Raw genomic sequence first — 13,788 nt, 5'->3', positions numbered from 1 at the left:
GTAACATGTGCCATATTTTAAAGTTAAGAATGTCGACTTTCATCGTTCTTGTCAACAATGTAAAGTGGAGAACCACTGTACTTAAAACCTTCGGAATCTGCGAGAATTTGAGGACCTCCATGTATTTCTAATTCGTTTTTACCACCGAAATACCATCCTGCAGAGTTAATGTAACCGTGGCTCAGATTGGCTCCCTGGAAAAACTTTTGGGCAAGTTCCTTTGTGATCAATACTCCTCCTGTAGTCAGAATACCAGTTTGTGTAATGGCCACAGCTCCAGTTACAAGACCCTCCACAGCAATGGTACCTCCAGCGGCAGTAGCACCAGCGGCAGCAATACCAGCACCAGCAATAGCTAGACCTGCACCTGCCGTGGCCAAGGCTGCAAGGCTACCCACGCCAACTCCAACAACAGGCAATACTGTGTCTCTCCAGTCTGTGTCGTCTCTGTCGCTAACCGTGGCACGGATTGTGAAATGTACGGCACCGGTCTCCCTAGCGAAAAACTCTCCAGGTTGGACGAGACCGTGATACAAAACACCAACCTGACATAGCTGAATCTTGAGTGGTACGGCAGTACAGTTTTTTATCTGAACTCCTCCCATGTTTTATCTTTTTTTTCTCCTCGGAATCGAACCTGTTGTATGGAATCATACAGACAGACTGATATTAAAAGTAATTATGAGTTCATGCCTACAGAATAGGCCAATTCCAATATATTAAAATTCTAACTTGGCTCCGAGGCTTAGGGGAATAAAACAAGAGAAATCGCATCGAGGATGAGGGATGAATATTTAATTTCCTTTGTTTTATTCCCCTAAGCCTCGGAGCCAAGTTAGAATTTTAATATATCGGAATTGGCCTATTGATTGAACAACAGACTCGAAATTGTAATTCTAATTTAGTGTACACCGGTACATATTTTGCGTAAGTCAGACAGTTTTCGTGATGACTTGGATCAGTTTGAGATCAGTTTTACTTGTCACAAATGAATCTATATTTTACCAGCGAAGTTCGCCGTTGTCTACATCTGTTCAGCACGCCAATGGCTCTAAAAGCGTGCTCAGGCTAAATATGCAATGACAGTGTCCAATTCCAAATGGAAATACGAAAAATTAGCCGCCGTCCAGCGTTTGCGTTCTCCAAAATACGCAGAACTTAGTCATTTCACGTTGTTGTTTTGCAAACGACGGCTGAGAAATGTACAAAGATTTACAACGCACGTGCCGTTGCCGTCGTGCTTTGCTAATAGGGAGTTTAAGAAGCTACGACGGCGACGCCGAGGAAAACGTCGATTAAAAAATGAATTTATATTTTACCTACGAATCTCGCGATACTCCTAGGTCATTTACTTTGTTTATGACTGTCAAAACTATCACGAAACTGAATTTGGGACACAGAGATAAATTTGAAATAGAAATTTAAAAAATTAGCCGTTGTGGTTCACGTTGTTCAGACAATCTACCAAGAATCATAACAGACGTGCACAGCCGTTGTTCTGCTCATTAAACCTTTTGCTTAGCGACGTTCCCGTTGCCGTTGCCGTCGCGGCTTTCTTAAACTCTCTAATAGCTCTTTATTACGTTGCTGGCGAATTGTTTATTTCGGGTACGAAGTATAAATTCAGACTTCCTGCTTTTCCGTTGACAATGTTAAAATGTTTGCTACACAAGAAGCTTCGATATAGCTATAATTCACTTCACACGTGAATACTCTCAACTGCGATCAGTTTTAGGAAGTTATATATCGTGGCAGAATTTCTACGCTGCAGTCAGTTCAACAGACGCCGAACAAAGAAATTAAAACGAAAACCAAAAATGCCACTTTCTTGTTGTACAGACTAATTCTCGGCTCGAATATTATAGCGTAATTGTAACACTTAGTAACGTGAGGTTTAGTCCACATACCTCTACCTCGGTCAAGAATGATGAAGTATTAACGGTTGTCTCGGGTCTTAAATGCTTACCTCAAGGAATAACAAGATATCAAAACGTTCGGTAATATGTTAATTTGCTAAACATTCTTTGTGCGCACGCTCATATCCTGTAACGACTATGTAATTTATACTATACCGACCGGTGTGATAGAGAGAGGATATTACCCGAAGTCAAGAAGATATAAATTTCATTTTCGAGTTATAAAAACAATATTTTACGAACGAGCGCAGCGAGCAAGATATCTGACGCTTGTATTGACACCTGTAGCTACCCATGTGGCGCTCGTTCAGAAAATACTGTTTTTACGACTCGAAAATGAAATTGATATCTTAAAACCACCGTGTCATTTTCTTTTTACTAAATAAAGAAACTGACTGTTTCCACAAATAAACGTGAAAAGCGAGAAAATACTCGGGAAATACGCCAAATACGGGTGGTGTCTTTTCAGTAAATTAAACAGGTGTTTGTGTGAGAAATAGTATTTGTAATGCGTTCATCTTTTGTATCAAGTTAGTCGGATTAAACCTTGATTGATGTGATTCGTTGTCAGGTTATCTCTCTTATATAATATATTACAAGGTGTGGCGGTTTGATTAATTTGCATGAGTTGAGAATTCTGCCAAGTTTAAGTGTGCAAGTTTTTTCCCCCTGTTTGATAGGCTACATGGAAGCTTTGTATTTTAGTGTGGACGGAAAACATTTTGAAAACAGAGCTTTTCAAAAACGATGACGTCACGCTCATCATGAGATTTTAATTAAACACAAATCCAAAGTGACCGATGATTGTTGCGTTTTCAAATTTCTCCGGCGTAGTGAGGACCGCGGGGCCTTTAATAGGTGTCAACTCGTCACGCGCTAAGTATCAAATAACCAACCAACAGAGAGGAAAATGTAAACAAATATGACAGCTTGTTGCACGTGGAAATTTTTATTCAACGCGAATCTTTCATGGTTCCTAGATAGTTGAGAGAATCATTGTTGCCGTGTATGCAAGTGTATGTTAACTTTCTCTGAATGTTCTCTACCAAGTACTGCTTCAAAAAATACAGTAAAAAAGATAGGTCACAAAAGAGAGATGATGGACAAGTCTTGCCCTTTTTATGCCAAATCACCCGCGTTATTTCATCGCTTTACGTTATATTTTGCGATAGCTGGAAGCAAAGTTTATTGAAATAATATTTGAAAAACTCTTGATAGGTAGAAAAACTTGAGCATATGGAACAATGTAATTTTTAATTTATAAAAAAAAAATCACACAATATTAGTCGACGTTGACTCAAAACGTTTCTCGAATCGTTCTTTTTTTCCTTCCGAACATACAACATTAGAGAATTCTAGTAACAGATAGCTCCAAACATTCATATAACAGATAGCTTGAAGGCCAAAGCCACGCAACGCCTCATTGCAGGATTATCCAGTCACACTATTGGACTCTGCTGGGTTTAATACCAAGGAAAACAACTGTAACATATTGTAATTGTTGCAATACGTTGAGTTTGAACGCTGTCGAAATACTGCCTGCGTCTTTAGTAAAGCGGTTACATTAAAACAATTCTAGTAACATTAAAACCTAAAAGCGTTAAACATTCTAAACTGAGGTATATTTTTGCTAGGAAAAATGTTTCAAAAGGCCGGAAATAAGGTTTAATATAAAGGGCAACGGAATGAATTGTAACCAGTCATACTGCTGTATTTTGGCATATAGTGCGAGTTCGTGTAGCAACTCGACACAGTCACGGACATAACGTTGAGCTTATTCCATTTTAGAGTTAGTTGATCTTCTTCTTCAGTTTTCCTTCTCCTCCTTTTCTTCCTCCTTCTCTGCCTTCTTTCTTCCTGCTCCTGTTTTCCTTCTCCTCTCGTAAGTCTCTCCCCTACGTACTTCAAAGAGTTATTGAAATGGTCATAGCATGTAAACAGATTGCCCATTAATTGTTTCTTCAGGACATGGATCAACATGCAAACGCTTGGAGCCGTTGCCTTAACAGTTGCCTTTTAACTTTAGCAACAGCTACGTTGGCCATCCAGAAAATGGGTGAGCAATCTGTGAAGGACGAAGTCCTCGAATCCAAGGAAGGAGCTACGTATTTTTCAGGTATGTGTGAACTTGTTATGTCTACTAAGCTGACCTTACCTGCTACAGAGTGAGCCAGGGTATGAGAAGAACCAATAGGCCATTTTACAGTTGTGTGCTCAGTTACTTGGCCTTTGAATGCAAGCGAGGCTGGAGGTGACCTTGCTTTGATACAGTCACCTCTCTGCTTTTCTCATTTTTAAGTAGTTAGCATAAGAACAACTTGATTTACACAACAAAAGCAGTGAGGTCTGTATCAAAACAAGGTCACCTCCAGCCTCGCTGCCAATCAGAGGCCTGAAGGATTGCTAATCCAGTTGTGCCATGTTGCGTCTTTTAGCCATAGTGGAAATATACAGAGTTACTCTAAGGATAAGAGCATCCTTCACTAAATCAGGTATGCTATGGTCAGTACAGGACTTGAGTATTACTAGTAGAAGTGGTCTTTGTGGTTCTGAAACAAGCTGTTTGGAAGAAAGCCAAGAGAACTTTTTGATCTGATTTTTATTAAATGTGGAGTTTGAGAGAATTTTCAAATATCACTCATATTGTCAGAGCTCGACGTTGCAACCGCTGGGGTCGCCAATGCCACCAATTTTTTTTTCGTTGGATACAAACTTCCACGCTTTTCACTGAAATACTTTTGCTGGAGACTAAATCTGAATACTTAGGGCTAGCTGGCCCCAAGGTTTTTTCCTGAAAGTCGGGCCCTTAATAATTGTATTCGCACCCACACAATTAATAAATTATATAATTGGTATAACTTAAATAGACTTCCCAGTTATGGCTTAGGAACAGTTTAATCCATAATTAATGTTAGTCATTACACTTCATTACTAGCAACTGAAATGGTCATGTCTTGTGAGTTGTCATCTTTCAAATATCTGACATGTTGCTCAAATATTTATTATTTTACACTTTCTCCCTTTCCAGCACCAAATAATACAAAACTCAAAGATATCCAACAAGAAATAGAGAGCACATGGAAGAACATTGCAAATTTTCTGTCTGGATCAACTATTTTGGTAAGTTTAATGTCTAAATTGAAGACACAAACTTGGTTTTTATAACCACCAGAGCCCGTGTTTAAAAATGTCTTTCTCCAGAAACTTTTGCTTTAAATTTTCCTGTCCTCAGTTATAATGAGTTTTTCTTTGTTCACAAAATTTGGGGAAACAGAAAGGGGAAGTTACTTTCAAAAGAAAATACCGGGGTCATCAAACGTCCAAAATCTTCAAATCCATGCATAGTCATAGTATTTCCCACTAGTACTATTACAGTTGTGCACGTACACTCGATGCGTGACGGTGCACGACACTGCAGCATTACTTACAAATAATAATTACAGTATTAGCTCAAACATCCTAACCCCCTTGGAGAGATTCTTCAGTCCATCACAGGTCACCTCTTACCATATTTCTGAGGTTGCCCCAGGACCCAGATCTATGTACGCTTGGTCTGTAACTCCGGACAAACTTAATTATTTCTGTCTTCCTCCCCTTGTCATTTATTAGCCATCACAGAGAAGTCTGGACTTCACGACACATCACGTCTCAGCCACTGAAGATGGTAGTGTAGCTTGCGGAATTTGTCTGTTGAACGTCGACAAGAGTACACCAGGGCCATCAAAACAGGCTGATGGAAAACTCGTGTATGGTGGCCGACAGTATCACAGTACCTGCGCAAACTTCTGGTGTAACCGAGTGGACTCTGTGCTCCCTTCTCTGCTGCCAATTGACAGTTTAATATAATGAAAACTGAGTTATCAGCAAAAGGTTTTGGCACTACATAGCATCAGTGCACAATAAAATAAGTTTGTATACTTGCATAATAAGACAAATGCGCCAGAAGGCTATTTTTATCGCCTGTGAAATCACTCGTCTGTTACCTCTGACTTCACACACTGCATAGTGAAAGATGACAAGACAGAGTGAAGCAGGGAAGTGAATGACAAAAGATTTGCCAGAGAATTGAAACATTACTTATTAAAAATGTCTAAAAAACGTACACTGGCTAAATAAAGTTAAGCCTAATTTAGTTGAAATGACTGCTCCAATATAATACAAACTGTTTGATTTGATCAATAATATATATTTGGGTAGATACAAATTACAATAATAGTTTAACCATGAATTTATCATTTGTTGTTGAACTTCTATCCTCTATCAAGAGTCCTTAGGACACTAAACAGACAAAATACTATCTCCATTATAAGTAAGGCAGCAGTACTATCTCGTAGTAACTTCTGATTACTTTTCCTTCCTTCACTCTTTGAGATTTCATTTTATATATAGTTATATATTTTCCTTATGATTACTAGTTATTTCTTTAAAACGATGAAAAGCAGAGCAAAACTGCAAAAATTGCTGGGAGGTATTTTCATGCTTTTTACTTATTTTGTCGTCTGGCCTTTTTTGAAATTGATAATGGTACGTGAACTAACAATTTAACGCCATCAATTTTACCATGTAGAGAGATGTGCACCACTAAGTTTGAATAAAATTCTTGAGTGTGGCTTTCAGCCATTTCGCCGAGTGTGTATTATTGGCACTGAAGTGATATGAGAGAAGGGAAGATGAAGTTTACATGTGATGTAGCCGTACAATAACTCACAAGGATCTCAACGTGACCAGCTCCCACTTGGCTTGAGAGCATTGCACCGGTATCGCAGAGGTCAGGGGTTCGAATCCCGTTCAAGCCTGAATTTTTTTCAGACTTTAATTTTGCAACTCTTAATTAAGTTGTGTGTATTACTGCGATGATCAATCATGTCGTTATTTGTTCTTTTTGTCTTTTGTTCTCAAGATTTTGAACTCATGCTATCTAACAATACGAAACTCCACGCTACTGTAATCAAAATTCTAGGTCCAACCCGAAAAACACTCTTGTATGAACTTAGATTTAGAAGATCAGTGCTTAATTTACGGGGAGAAGGTTATGTTTTTACTGTTTACTGTTATTGTCAGTTCAACTTCAGTTCAACTTCAGTTCAGCGTTCTTGTTAATTGTCTATTCAGTTTGAAGTCTTTTATTAAGTTGTTAATTTCTTCTTCAATCAGTTTGCTATGATATAGTATATGTTGAACTGACACTCATTTCATTCTTAATTTGTACCTGCAGGCGCTAAGGTATAATAATGTGCCGCTGTCATTCTGGAATTTGCATTCGCTCTGAAAATAATGGAAGATTTTCACAGTCTTTCCTTATAGCGAAGCGCGCGAGTGACGTCGTAACTCAGACAAACTCAGACAAACAAAACGGAATGGTGGAAGATTTGACGCCTTTTCGAGCGCGTAAGCAAGTGTTCCTAAAACAATTTTTAAAACGAAAATTTGGCGTTCATTTTCCCCCTATTTCTCTCAGAACACGCTTATGTTGTCTGACTCTCGCGGGGTTCCAATAATTTGCGTTCTATTTTTAGACTTCGCGCGCTTCGTTACTGATCATTCTGTTGTTAAAGGTGCGACCCGTTTATGTTTTAAAATGGTTATTGTCGTTATTTATTTTCGCCGTCAGTCTCGGGTCTTTACTGATGGTGGACCATAGGCTGAATGTGCAAGAGTATTCTTTATGGATTAAAAAAGAAGGCAAGCATGTTGAAAATGCAAAGTTCTGAAGCAAGTTGTTTTTTTCCTTGTTTGATAACTCAGTAATTTGCACTCATTTCATTTATGAGTGAGACTCGAATTAGACGTGCAGGCACTAGGTGTGCCATTCATTCTGGAATTTGCATCCGCTCTGACAAAATAATAGAAGTCTTTACATTGGTTGTTTTTGATCACTTTAATTGTGTTAGAGATGCGATCTGCTTGTTGTTCTGCAATATATCACTTACCGTGTCAGGTTTTTTCTTGCGTAGCTCAGACTAAATGGCTCTAAATATTCCTTGGAAATAGAATATTATGTCTAATCCAAGTGTATCCAGGTAAATACGAGACGCGTAAAACTCGCCCCTTGACAAATAAAGCTCTTTGGGGAGAGACACATTCTCGCTTTGTGCATAAAGGATGAAGTGATGTTGACGTCAACATAAATCGAAACTTAAATGAATGTGATGAAATTATCTTTTACAATCTTGCAATTATCTAGGACATCCTTCAGCTAAACATGTAACAAGCAGTGGTTAATTGCAGCGATAACTGAAAAAAAAAAAATCACTTTCGTGGCTTTCAGTCTCCAAAATTCGCCGAATGAGATAATTTCATGTTGCTGTTTGTCTCGAGACCTAGGAAATGAACCAGAGTGTAAAACGCACGTGCAAAGCTTTGTTCTACTCAGTACATCGTTTGATTGGTACGTTTATTTCAGTTGATCTTTTTCTTGCGTCTCGCCGATATATATGATATTGAAAAAGGGGCATAGCCGTATTGTACATCTCAGACATGATCTGTTTTGTGTACAGTTAAACTCCACTAACTCGATCTCTCAGGTAAAACAAAAAATACCGTAAACTGCCGCTTATAAGCCCTGGGCTTATACAACTGGGCAAAGGTTTTTAGATGGACTTATAAACGGAGGGGCTTAAATCCGAGGGGGCTTATAGCCAGAATACAAAAACCGTTTCGAAACGAGCTACAGCTGCACATGTTAACAGAAACAGATTTTTCATTTAATTGCAAGTAATTAAGCTTTAAAACATCATAATAAAAAAACGAATTCAAAACAAAGCTAGAGGGGCGCTTATATCTGGAGGGTCTTATAACCGGAGGTATTTTTTGGTTTACAAGTAGATGGTCCCATGACCGGGGATTATAAGCGAGGGGGGGCGGGGCGGCTTATAAGCGGCAGTTTACGGTAGTTCGAAATAGCAGGGGTTCTAAAAGAGCAGATAGTAAATGACTGAAGGGCAAATTTGAAGGAAATGGTTTTGACTTCGAGATAAACGAGTTCGAATTAGCGGATTCCAACTCTACCTTCTACATGCAGAACGACGTAGATTTTTGGAGTTTTTATGAACTAAAAAAGAAAGCGAGCCCATGAAAATAAGTTTCTTAGACTTGCCACAAGTCGACCTCATGAGTTTCAGGGTATCATAGGTGAGCTGTGACGTTCAGGTCGCGAAGTGAATAAACAAGACGAAGGATTTTCCTTAAAGTCTAGAAGTTTCTCAGTAAACTTCTTCTTGTTTTACCTTGTTTGATCACTTTCCATTAGTAAGAGACACTTGTTTCATTCACACTTTTTAAGTGCAAGCACGAAGACATAAGTGCCCCTTTCACTCTGGAATTTGCATCCACTCTGATAGAAGTTTTCACAAGCCTTTACCTGTTCCATTCTATTGTGTTGGAGATGCAATATGTTTCAAGTTTGTTCCACTTCACTTCAAGTCTGAAGGTTTTTTTCCCGTACATGCACCCAAGGTTGAATTTTTATAAACTATTGTTTGTCTTCTAGTAAGCCTTCTTGTGTCCAATGTTTGATTGTTTTCCCATCAGTAGTCGGCGACCCTCATTTTATTCACAATTTAGACTTTTCGGCACTAAGTCAGGACACTAGTGCCTCATTCACTCTGGAATTTGCATCCGTTCTTGGAATGACAGAAGAGATTCCACCCCATTTCCTGGTGGGTCAGGGCTCTGTTGTGTCAAAGACTATCTGTTTGTGGTCTGAAATAGCCTGTTTCGGGTGTTTGTGTATTAGGGGTACAATGCGAAAACAAACAACAACAACAAAAAACAGGACAGGACAGGAACAGGCTAGTCACAAAGTTTGAAATGACAAAGTTCCAATCTCCGGGTAGGATTAAACAAGCAGATGAAGACTGGTGGGAATTTTGGTTTAATTTTCGGCATTGATCTACCTGTTAAAATCACAAACTAACTTGGAAAGCTGGATTGCTGAATTTCATACTCAAGTGACCCTAGACTGATTTGCATCCGTTCTGAAATACTCAAAATCTACAAATTGCAGAACTCTTAACTTTAATTAAATACTTCTTAAAAAATATTGCTCTGTGGAATAATTAATAATGTTAGCTATACGCCTTTACCCTGGTCCCCACAAACTTCTACAAACCAACTTGTTGGCAATCCTGAGTATAAAATGTACGGATGGCTGACCCATAGCTAACGATCTTCAAATCATTATAATGGTTTACAAGAGGTTCTAAAGACAGATAGCTCCAAACATTCATGTAACGGAATAGCTTGAAGGCTAAAGCTAAGCAGCATTTCAAAGCAAGATTGTCGTATGCTGGGGTTACAAAGGAAAAACAAATGCAACACACTGTAAATGTTGCAATACGTTGCGTTTCAACGCTGTTGAAAATGATGCCTGCAAACAATGAGAAGAGAAGTTGAAGTTTGCATGGGATGTAGCAGTACAGATGATATTCACATTAAATTAGAGCCTGTGTTAGTCTGGTAGCCCTTTTTAAATTATAAAATTAACAAAAAAAAAAAATGCTGTCAGCAAATCTGAATGACAAAGAAAATGGGGAAATTTTATATAATTTCTGATCAAACAGTTAGAACTACAATATATAACAAAGGAACACATGGTTTCCACTCTTCTCACTTCCAGATGGCAAATTAGCTGTACAAATTTTTAATATCCAATATGACCATGATGTCAGAAAACACCAGATAAGACCAATTACTTAAACTTTAATTTGGCATGAGACCCCCCTGTAGAATAACATGAGCAAGCAAGCAAGAAATTATAACTATTACAGTTTATAAAATAACTGAGCTACTACAGGTGCTCTCATTGGTTGATAGTTGTGTTTAGATGAGAGTATGTAAACACAGTTGTGATGTTTTAGATTCGTATTTTTGAGAATTATTTTATAAAAGTAATAGAGCACTTTCTTCATGTTTACATAACCTCATCTAAACACTCGGGGCCTGGGAGAACTCTCGAAAATGATACAAACCCTCGACTATGTCTTGGGTTTGCACAACTGTCTTGAATGCTCCCAATCCTCCTTGTGATTAGATGGGGCTAGGTAAACATGGAAGAAGTGCTCTATTACTTAAATGTTACTGAACACATGGTCCAAAGTTAATTTACATTACATCTTTAGTGATAAAACAAATAAAAATAGGTCTATTTGTTTTAATGAATAGGTCTAATGCTTTAAGGAATAATTCCCAAAAAAGTGTTGTCCTCAGTATCCATACTGTTTGTGAAATCAGTATTCTTTCATAGCTCCAAAACTTCCCTTGTTTCTATCCTTTGCAACTTTTTAACACATTCTGCAAATAAACAAAGACATGCTACATGTATGTTGGTATGAGCAGAGTTCTCCTGGACTTATTGTAACAAAATGATCAAGACTGGAAACTTGTGCACAGCTGGTTACTTTGCTTTACATTTCTGTCACCCTTTACCTCATTAGGAAATCTGTTCACAGGTAAATACCTTATATTAAGCCAAAATCCCTGAATTGGCTTCTGGTTAAGCATTACGGTAACTTGGTTGTTTTGAGAAGACATGGTGATTCCTTGCACAGTACCTTCTATTATGGTTTGTCAGTAACTGGGTGGTTACACAAGTGACAGGCATGATAAAGATTAAAATTCATGGTTTGGTACCTTACATATGGCTGGTGCACCTGAAATTTGAACTGGCCAATCAGGATTCAGGTGGCAGGAAAAATTTTACTGTCCTGACATTCATGTATGTTAACAGGAAAGGCATTGCAGTAGAGCAACTTTCCTCACTGAAGACGGCATTGAACATTCATGAAAAGAAATTTATAATTTTTCCAGGTTTGATGATAAAATAACAAAATATGTTGTTATAACTCCCAACTCAAATACCTTTTCTGACTGAAGAGAACATGTCACGTGTCATGGGTCAAATTCACTAACTCCCTAGCGGAAAAACAACTTGAACTTTTGACTAGCACGTGATCAGGTCATACACCTTGAAACAGAGCCTGACGTCAAAACGTTTCTCACTAGAGAAGGCATTCATTATTGAAGAAAAGGGTATTGCAAAAACATATCAGATTAACGAAGGGGAAAATCTGAACATTTTGTATCTTCAAGCTTTTAATTTGGCATCAAAAATGGGTTGCCTACGTTCGGCAACTCGCTCTTCGATCGCTGTTACCAGGTATATGTGTATATATGTGTCATTTACAACAAAATTTGCTGTTCCTCGTCAAATCAAACCCAGAATTCTCGAGTTAAGAATTAGAAGAGGCCAAAGCAACTTCAGTATTGTCTTCATTTTTTGTCAGCTGCGAAGAAAAAGACTGTTGTGTCGCTGCGGCAGGACAGCTCAGTTTGACTGCCGCTCTTACTGCGAGCATAGCCACACTAGGCATCAAGCAAATCATTTTTTCAGAGTTTTTTTTTCTATTTTTGAGTTGGGAGGTATAGCAAAACACTTAATGACTGGCCCCTCAGGAAACAGTGAGTTTTGTTTCCCCTCGACCCTCAATGTTCCCCTTGGCTTCGCATCGGAGAACATTAAAGGTCTCGGGCAGTCAATCATCAAGTGCTTATTGTTCCTTGTCATATTAAAACCCAGAATTCTTGAGTTAGGTATTAGAAGAGGTTGAAGTAACTTATTTGCCTGCTGTTAATTGCATTTCAGTAGGACAGCTTGGTTTTGACTGTCTCTCGTACCGCAGGTGCAATCACTGGCTGGATTATGAAGTGATTGTCAATTTCATCAAAATATTGAAATTCTAATCAACAATGATTTAGATAAACATATACAGGCAAAAACTAACGATAGATAAATCTGACGTTTCGGCGACATCTTGGCGCCATTGTCAAGGGAAACTAATTAAATATGCGATTTCAAGGGTAACTAAGAGTTCAGAGTTTCTAATTTGCATAAGTTAGACAAAGACTTTAGCGCGAACTGAGTCTGATTGTACATTTAAACACGGTCGTAATTGTTTAATGAGTAACATCTCATTAATGAGACAATCAAACTTGTTGTGGCATTTTTTCAACACGCTAAAACAATTGCGAAGGTCATCCGGAATCCTGCCTGCGTGTCTACTATTGTTTTAGCGTGTTGAAAAAATGCCACAACAAGTTTGATTGTCTCATTAATGAGATGTTACTCATTAAACAATTACGACCGTGTTTAAATGTACAATCAGACTCAGTTCGCGCTAAAGTCTTTGTCTAACTTATGCAAATTAGAAACTCTGAACTCTTAGTTACCCTTGAAATCGCATATTTAATTAGTTTCCCTTGACAATGGCGCCAAGATGTCGCCGAAACGTCGGATTTATCTATCGTTAGAATATTGAAATTACTCACCCTTAAAACAGCGTTAACATGATTAGCTTGTAATGTCTTCTCTTTACTTTCCTGTGCCTTGACATTAGACTCTGATGCCAATCGTTTTAAAAATAGTATGTAGTCTAGAAAGATCTGTGAACAAGAAATGTTGATGCTGAATATAGATCTTTTACCAATCTTGTTTTTTTCCTACAATAAACTTTATAAGTGTTAAATATATCCCCAAACGTGATCAACATCTATTTATTCGAGTGTTCGTGCAAATAAAGCGAAGTTGACTTTGCTCAGGTGTGATGCACGCTTGTATACTGAGTTTGAGATCTTACCAAAATGTCAGCATTTCGTGAGAGCCTTGCTTTACTCTGATATTTCTTAATGATCGATTTCTGCTGGGCCCGTGGAAAAGTCCTTTTCATGTTTTCAAGCACAAAGGAACCCCACAAACAAGCAACGACTTCGTTGTTTTGTTTTCCTCGAAGCTTTTCCCGATCCCGCGCTTGCCTGAACGATTTGAGCCTGCAATCGCTGCACAGCTTTACGTTATGTAACAGTCATGAATAATCTA

At 38.3% G+C, this 13,788-nt stretch overlaps 3 protein-coding genes across 6 annotated transcripts in view; 1 reads left to right on the top strand and 2 right to left on the bottom strand.

Moving 5' to 3' along the window:
- The window catches only part of LOC110050747 (uncharacterized), a 3,527-nt gene extending 1,458 nt beyond the window's left edge, over positions 1 to 2,069 (bottom strand). The window contains exons 1-2 of one of the 2 annotated variants that reach the window (XM_020756688.2): positions 1,908 to 2,069; positions 1 to 637 (exon numbers count right to left, since the gene is read on the bottom strand). The exon at positions 1 to 637 is cut by the window's left edge and continues 1,458 nt beyond it. In XM_020756688.2, coding sequence (XP_020612347.2) covers positions 24 to 605 — 582 coding nt within the window. In that variant the 5' untranslated portion in view covers positions 606 to 637; positions 1,908 to 2,069 and the 3' untranslated portion in view covers positions 1 to 23. The remainder of the gene's footprint in view (positions 638 to 1,907) is intronic. The other variant, XM_089275114.1, reaches the window with a different exon arrangement.
- Positions 1 to 7,628, top strand: part of LOC110050718 (uncharacterized) — a 22,143-nt gene extending 14,515 nt beyond the window's left edge. For 2 of the 3 annotated variants that reach the window (XM_089275107.1, XM_089275106.1), the window contains exons 10-13: positions 3,882 to 4,032; positions 4,352 to 4,408; positions 4,945 to 5,036; positions 5,526 to 7,628. In XM_089275107.1, coding sequence (XP_089131233.1) covers positions 3,882 to 4,032; positions 4,352 to 4,408; positions 4,945 to 5,036; positions 5,526 to 5,762 — 537 coding nt within the window. In that variant the 3' untranslated portion in view covers positions 5,763 to 7,628. The remainder of the gene's footprint in view (positions 1 to 3,881; positions 4,033 to 4,351; positions 4,409 to 4,944; positions 5,037 to 5,525) is intronic. The other variant, XM_089275108.1, reaches the window with a different exon arrangement.
- Positions 7,629 to 9,915: 2,287 nt separating this feature from the next.
- LOC110050761 (centromere protein W-like) lies at positions 9,916 to 13,735 on the bottom strand. Its single transcript, XM_020756720.2, has 3 exons — positions 13,550 to 13,735; positions 13,242 to 13,355; positions 9,916 to 11,207 (listed from the first exon to the last, which is right to left on the bottom strand). Exons 1-3 carry the CDS (start codon positions 13,637 to 13,639, stop codon positions 11,181 to 11,183), a joined length of 231 nt encoding a protein of 76 aa, XP_020612379.1. The 5' UTR covers positions 13,640 to 13,735; the 3' UTR covers positions 9,916 to 11,180.
- Positions 13,736 to 13,788: the final 53 nt, after the last annotated feature.

This window comes from Orbicella faveolata, unplaced genomic scaffold (assembly GCF_042242905.1).
Source record: "Orbicella faveolata isolate gen_17 unplaced genomic scaffold, um_ofav_v1 contig_36, whole genome shotgun sequence".
In the NCBI taxonomy this organism is placed as follows: Eukaryota; Metazoa; Cnidaria; class Anthozoa; order Scleractinia; family Merulinidae; genus Orbicella; species Orbicella faveolata.
The sequence above is the reverse complement of the archived record's forward strand: the minus strand, read 5'-3'. Positions and strand labels throughout refer to the sequence as shown.

Coding starts and splice junctions, on each gene's coding strand:
- LOC110050761 (XM_020756720.2), bottom strand. CDS start 13,639: ATGAAAAGGACTTTTCCACGGGCCCAGCAGAAATCGATCATTAAGAAA. Junction 13,356..13,549: donor CACGAAATGCTGACATTTTG/GTAAGATCTCAA, acceptor TCTTGTTCACAG/ATCTTTCTAGACTACATACT. Junction 11,208..13,241: donor ATGTTAACGCTGTTTTAAGG/GTGAGTAATTTC, acceptor GTTTATTTGCAG/AATGTGTTAAAAAGTTGCAA.